General features: G+C 33.7%; 1 protein-coding gene across 1 annotated transcript in view; it reads left to right on the top strand.

Moving 5' to 3' along the window:
- The first annotated feature begins 1,562 nt into the window (after positions 1-1,562).
- LOC148950767 (uncharacterized) overlaps positions 1,563-7,456 on the top strand; it is a 38,037-nt gene continuing 32,143 nt past the window's right edge. The window contains exon 1 of the mRNA XM_089090384.1: positions 1,563-1,715. Within this exon, the coding sequence (XP_088946510.1) occupies positions 1,639-1,715 (77 nt within the window). The 5' untranslated portion in view covers positions 1,563-1,638. The remainder of the gene's footprint in view (positions 1,716-7,456) is intronic.

Raw genomic sequence — 7,456 nt, 5'->3', positions numbered from 1 at the left:
TTTTTGAAGGTTCTACGACAACGCTTTCTATAAAAACCTTATATGCCCCCAGGGCATAACTTACAACCCTTGCCCTGAGTGCTGTGAGGGGCTTGTCATCCTCAAAGATCTAATTTCCAAAACTTTCAACTACGTTGAACAAAATGGCTATCTTAAAATTTTGATTGGATCTGTTTGGGGAAAAGGTGGGCGTAAGAGGGGGGTTAGTTGACCTCCAGTCACTTTCGACTATTAAAAAGGGCACTAGCCCTTTGAATTTCCAATCGAATGAGCCCTTTTTGAAGTTTCTACGACAAAGCTTTCTATAAAAACCTTATATTCCCCCAGGGCCTAACTTTACTACCCTTGCACTGAGGGCTGTGGGGGGAGTGTCCTCCTACAAACATAATTTCTGTCTGGAAATTAACTACTTTGAACAAAATGGCTATCTCAACATTTTGATTGGGGGAAATGGTGTTCGGGGAAATGGTGAGAGTGGAAGGGGCGTTGGTTGCCTTCCAATCACTTTCGACTATGAAAAAGGTCACTAGCCATTCCAATTTCCAATCGAATGAGCCCTTTTCAAAGTTTCTTCGACAACTTCTTCTATACGAAGTGCCCTGGTCTAAAGAAAAAAATAAAATAATACATTGGGCCAACATCGTTCTTTACTTAGGCAGCGCTATTGCGCTGCATATGATTAGAACTGAAAAGAGTAACTACTTTTCAAGCTCAAGTTGTCAATATAGTAACAAAAAATGTAAAGATATACTGAAGAAAACTGACCCGTTTCTGTGGACGCTTAAATTATGTAGGCTTATCTTAGTTTTAGCAATATTTTTTGGAGAAACTAAATTTTAGCTTAAGGGAGGGGGCAAATTGGGGTCTGGGGGGCGCAAACTGAGGTCTGGATAGGACAGTTGCCCCACCCCCTGCCCCATAGAAAATCACGTCCCTGGCTTTAAACTTCCTATTTATGGTTTTCAGCAACTGTGATTCCAATGGTGTACTTTTGCTCTTCTGTGTCACCAGTTCAAAAATTCCAGTTCAAAAATGTTAAAAATTCCTGCAAATTTGCTTTCTAAACAACATTCTACTATTAAGACGATTGAAAACAATGATTACGATTCCTACATCAACTACAAACAGAATTTTTTTCTTACTAGACAGCTTTTAGAAAAATATTTTGAAACTTTAAGTGCTCAAAATGGAATCTGCCTCAGAAACAATTATTGAATTTGGAAAGAGTACAAAAAAGGCATCAAGTGATGTATACAGTGTCTTTTTAGCAAAATTATAGGAATACGCATAACCGAAGAGAAAATCAGATGATTTATATGCAGTTTTTACTTTTTTTTTCGCATATATGTTTGCCATATTTGCACGTGGTGTAAGCAAAAAGCCAGGGTGGCTAGATTTAAGGCGCCATTTTTTGTTTCTTATCTGATCATCCAGAGATTGAACGAATATCTTTGTTTTTGTTTATAAAAGCTGTATTTATGTTGACGATCTAGTGTATAGCCGACGCCTCTTCTTTGCGAGCATCTGGTTTTGGAAATTATCTCTTAAGAACCATGTCAAGATTCCAGCACCTTAATTGCCTCTTGGCAAAATATCCCAGATGAAGATCTCCGTTCCACTAGTTAAGGCCTTACCAACATGACAACAAATGTAGTGACTTTGTTTTTGCTTTTTGGGTTCTCTTTTGCACAAAGAGAGGCACCGTCAGCGGTCACGTAAGTGGTTTTTCTGTCTCGGCGCTTTTTTTTTGCAATTGAGGAGAGAGACAATTGTTCTTACAATTTAAAAGTTTTAATAGGTCTTTTTCAATATTTCATGCCTGAGAGAATATCATTTATAGCTTAGTTTATACGTAGCTATAAGTCATTTACCTGTTTTCATATTTTCATTATATCTGTGTAATAATTAGTAAAGTTTGTCTTTATGTTTGCAGATCGATCTAAGGGTTCCAAAATTTTAGGGTGCAAAATTTCAAGTAAATAATATAACACCTATAATCATTTTATAATTTTAGGAATTACACTTTTATTCAAAGTAGAGATCGTAGTTAATAAATGAAATAATTAATAAACTACTAATTAACTAATAAACCCCTCGAAAAAAGCGTCAGAGCAAACACACAAAGTACCCCATTGGAATCATCATTCTTGTAAACCATAAACGGGAAACTTAGAGCCAAGCACTGATGATCTTTTTGATTCCTTTCTTTTCTTTTTTTTTTTTTTGCTGTTAACAGGGTACTAAAACATTATAGAGAGTCGTTTAAGGCCTCGTTTAAAAGCTAATTTTTATATATAATTTGTTTTTAAATATTTGTTTTTTAATTTTACAACGTAGTCTAAAATTTGTAGACGAGGTAATAGGTTACCTTTTGGGGCCCTATAAGGTCTTAAAGTGGAATTTGCCCATAAGCAATTATTGAATTTGGAGAGATCATAAAAAGGCCTGAAGTGATATATTTAATTTCTTCCTAGGTAAATTGTATAAAAATGTGTATATTTACCAACGTTTGGCTTACTTAAAGACTCTAAAAATTATTTTAAATGTAAAGCCTTCCTCCACAAGTTAGCCAGTATTTAGACTAAATGCAGGTATGTACGTAAAGAGAAGAGTTCAGGGTGTGACCCCCTCCAAAATTTCTGAATTTAACAAAATTTTCGAACACTCCTTGTTTAAATAATCAAATGAAATTGATTATTTTTTTTCCCCCCCCCCCCCAAAAAAAAAAATTGCTTGACTGCCTAACTACAGGTTTAATTTCAATTTTTAAATTATAGATTCAAATCAATAGTATTAACACTGAGGTATGATTTATCCTACAAATGCGAGTTTGAAATGTCTTTTTACGAAATGGGCAAACAATTTAATTATTTTGATTTTAACTTTTAATTAAGATTAGAATGTTTTAGTAAAGCATGCATAATGGGGGTATCTATTAATAATAGCATAAAGCTTTAGTCAAAGAAAAAAAAGAGATTAGTTTCCTAAAATTCCGTGGTAAAAAGTGTGCTTTGACTTCATTGGTTTACATCTGTGGCGTACTTTTGAAAGCCTACCACATTATTGCTTGACTTCTGCTGTTTCTGGAGAGATGCGTAACTCGTCTTTTTAAAACTTGATTGAATCTCCTGTTCTTCTATGTGAAATTTTAAGTAGGTAAAAACTTTAAAGCCAGTTTTAAATAATAAAAACACAACCTATGTTAGCGCAGTGGGTTGACTTCTGCTTGCCAATATGGGGCCTGGGGTCCGATACTTCGGCAACTGAAACGTCGAAAATAATCGACACCCTATTTGCCATCAGTGGCTCTGTAGGAAAGATCGGTACTTGTGTCTTCAAGCCACCACACTCAAGTTCTGTCGAGAAGTGAAGTTTGGTTAATGCCAATGAAATAAAACAAAATGTGATGAAAATATAATGCTTTATCAACAAAATTATGAAAACTACAACAAAGGATTATGGGAGGGGGCTGCCCAGCCCGCATTATATTCAATACGTAACCTAAACTAACCTAACTTAACCTAAGCAAAATACCAACTAAATATTTAATTAAAATATAACTACAATGTAATTTCCCACCGAGCCGAAGCTAATATTGTCTGGTATAAAAACTATGAAAACCGGTTATTGTCTCATGTTCACGACATAAGATCTTGGATGTGGTGTCTATAAGTCAAAAGTACCGAAAGATCTTTTACTTTACAAGAATATTCTCTAAACAGAATCCCTAGTGCCAAAAATGACAAAGATTTGTTTTCCAACGACTAGTAAGTGCTTTTTTTCAAGAAACCAATTTATCAAAGTCCACAGTAAAGGGAACTTTCCCAAATTAAGACTATTTAGACCAATCTGTTCTTTCATATATGGGGAATGATAGGGTGTGACATATAAGGGAAGTAAATATGACCTGGGGGATTTAAAAAGGCGCCAAGAGAGTCGAGATATTAAATATGGCAGGAACAGATTAAAAATCCTGACATATTAAGTGATATTGCGCTCTTACAGAAACATTTTAGTCCAGAGAAATATTTTATAATTTATATTATTTATATAACTATATATATATATATATATATATATATATATATATATATATATATATATATATATATATATATATATATATATATATATATATATATATATATATATATATATATATATATATATATATATATATATATATATATATATATATATATATATATATATATATATATATATATATATATATATATATATATATATATATATATATATATATATATATATATATATATATATATATATATATACATATATATACATGAAAAAGATTTACAAGGATCCAAAAAGGGCTTAAAATTTAATTTGTGACAAAAGTAATTACTTTATTCGGTAAGAACATAAAAAAGGCATCGAGTGATATGTTCACTTTATTCGTGGGTCAGACATGTAACTGTGAGGCGCCTAAATAGCGGAGGTGGAGGGTCCCCAAGGAGGCTCTCTCTGCAGTTAAATCTAATGCTGTTCCCTCACTTTTTGTAAAGGCTGAAAAACATATTGGCAGGTCAAAGGCAGAAGCTTTAGCAAAATCACCTCTATGCTTCATACAATTAATGTTCCAGTTTTATATATAACTTTAATTTATATAATTATGATTTATATAATTTATAATTTATATTTCAGTGATATACAGCTACAGGGCTTGTGTCCAAATCTGGTTGAAGTATCTTCTTTAGAAAGTTTTTGACTAGTATTGGGTTAATTCGGACAGGGACACAACTAGAGCTAGCTGTAGAAAAGGGGTATGCACAAGAACTTAAGTCCAGAAAATATAATTTAAATCTCTTTAATATGCAGCTACAGGATTTGTTCTAAATCCGTGAAGTATCTTCCTTCCCTATGTGTTAGAAAGCTTTTACCTAATAAAACTATAAGAGGGAGGAGTGATTTACAGGTCAATTTTTCGTGGACTATTGAAAAACGATTGTCTGGGATGCTGTGATCGATGATTCCTTTTGTTTGCCTTTCTATTCCTGTTTTAATAATTTGTTGGCCTATATTTGCCTTTCTAATCGCATCTTTCGATTAACTCTCAAGCAGTTTTGGAGATTTTGCTTAGTTTGCCCATTCTTTATATATAAACACCATTTTAATGTTTCATGCCATAAGTATTATTGTACATATAGAGATTCATTGACAAGCCCAAGTACAAGGCTTCCTGGTAATTTTTAAGTGCCTCTTTACTTTTTATTGACTAAAAAAGGCATTTCCCACTAAAGTAAAGAGGGATGTTGAAACAGACAAAAATTATTGCTTCACTGATTGGGCAAAATATTTCTAAAAAGTAGCTCAACGAACTGACTCGTGATATTTTTCAAACTCCGTAAAATTCTGAAAACTAGCGCTTTACTGAAAACACAGAATTGACTTAAAAACTGCATTTTCTCTTGGATAAGAAGTTTCAACGACTAGCCTACAGAAAATAAAAGAATAATTTATAACTTTTTGATATAAGACATATTTTTAAAAGTAAAAAAAAGAAGAAAAAAGAAGAAAATCACTAAAATTAATAAACTAATATAATATACAATGCACAGATACCTATCACCGCATTAGCAACATCGCCTCTAAGTAGGGGAAAATGCTCTTACTATTTAAACACTAACTCATAAACATCAAACAAAATAATACGAAAAATGGAAAAGAGAGAGAGAGAGGGGGGGGAGAGAGAGAGAGAGAGAAAGAGAGAGAGAGAGAGAGAGAGAGAGAGAGAGAGAGAGAGAGAGAGAGAGAGAGAGAGAGAGAGAGAGAGAGAGATAGAGAGAGAGATAGAGATAGAGAGACAGAGAGAGAGAGAGAGAGAGAGAGAGAGAGAGAGAGAGAGAGAGAGAGAGAGAGAGAAAGATTTCAGCAGTTTACAATAATTTATTCTGGTCATTCAGCTAAAAACTAGACCGGTAATGATAAAAAAAACATTCGGAAATGAAGAATTTTCTTTACGTTTTTCTTTACAAGAAATAAATAAAAGATTAATTATGAAATTCATAAATAAAAGATAAATTATGGCTAAATAAAAGAAAGGTTGAGGTGGCTAGGGCACGTTGTGCGGATGAAGGATGACAGATTGCTGAAGATTGTTGTTTTCGGCCAACCGTCTAGGGCTAAACGGAAAGCAGATCGTCCTCGTTTGGGGTGGGAGGACGTCATAAAGAAAGATTTAAAGGAAATGGGAACTTCGTGGGCGGGTGTAAAGAGGGAGGCTTTGAATGGATTGGGGCGGAGAAGGAGGGTGCGTAGCTGTGTTGGCCGCCTCAGGTGGCTTGGTGCTGCGGTGAGTTGTTAGTAGTAGTAGTAGTAGTAGTAGTAGCAGTATTAATTTTAAGTTATTCATCAAAATCCTTTAGCTTGAGAACGGATCCGTGTTTCTTGGTTTTCGTTTTTTTCTTTTTCCAAGGGGTGATTACAACAAAGTAATTTAAACTTTTTCCAACGTAAATAAATACAAAATTATTTAGACTTTCTGGAATGAATAGAAGTGGGCTATATATACTGAACGGTCAATCCAGATTCATCTGCTTTTCCTCAGTAATCTTGGTTATGGGGTTGATTTTTTTTTATTGATGTTATGAGAAATTAAAACCCACAGATCGAAATAAAGATTGCTTTCAGTAAAGTACATTTTATGTTCTGATCTTTCGAAGGCACATGGAGTATTAGCCATACTCTTCTTCGTAGTAGTTTCTGCTCGTTTTGAGTTTAACTTGGTTACTTATTGAAATTTCTGTTTCCTTTGGTTTCATTTATTTCCTTATCATGATTACTGTTTCTACGCTTGAATTATTATTTAACTTCATTTATACTCGTCTTTGGTTTAATTTAGCTCGTTTCTTTCCTTTGAAAAACTTCTTTTGTGGAAAAAATGTTTTAAAACTAATTTACCTATAAGGTACCTTAGACTGTTAAAATAAGTAAGTGTTACCGCTTTTCGTTGTAAGACAAATTTGATTCGATCCATCTTTCTAAATCCATAATTAGGGAAAAAGTTAAGATGGTTAGGACACATATTAGTGATGATGAAGATAACAGGCCACCAAAATTTATGCTTTTAAATGACCCATCTAGGACCAGAGAAAAAGCAGAACTTCCTCAAAAAGGATGGGCTTTCTGTGTCTAAAGGGATCTAGCTTTCTGTGTCCATAATTAGGGAAAAAGTTAAGATGGTTAGGACGCGTATTACTGATGAGGAAGATAACAGGCCACCAATATTTATGCTTTTAAAAGACCTATCTAGGACCAAAGAAAAGAAGAACTTCCTCAAAAAGGATGGGTTTTCTGTGTCTAAAAGGGATCCAGCTCACTGTGTCTATAATTTGGGAAAAAGTTAAGACGGTTAAGACACGCATTACTGATGATGAAGATGAAAGGCCACCAAAATTTATGCTTTTAAACGACCCATCTAGTACCAAAAAAG

The sequence above is a fragment of the Artemia sp. Qi Xiang Cuo genome, chromosome 6, assembly GCF_049724085.1.
Source record: "Artemia sp. Qi Xiang Cuo chromosome 6, ASM4972408v1, whole genome shotgun sequence".
Lineage (NCBI taxonomy): Eukaryota > Metazoa > Arthropoda > Branchiopoda > Anostraca > Artemiidae > Artemia > Artemia sp. Qi Xiang Cuo.
The sequence above is the reverse complement of the archived record's forward strand: the minus strand, read 5'-3'. Positions and strand labels throughout refer to the sequence as shown.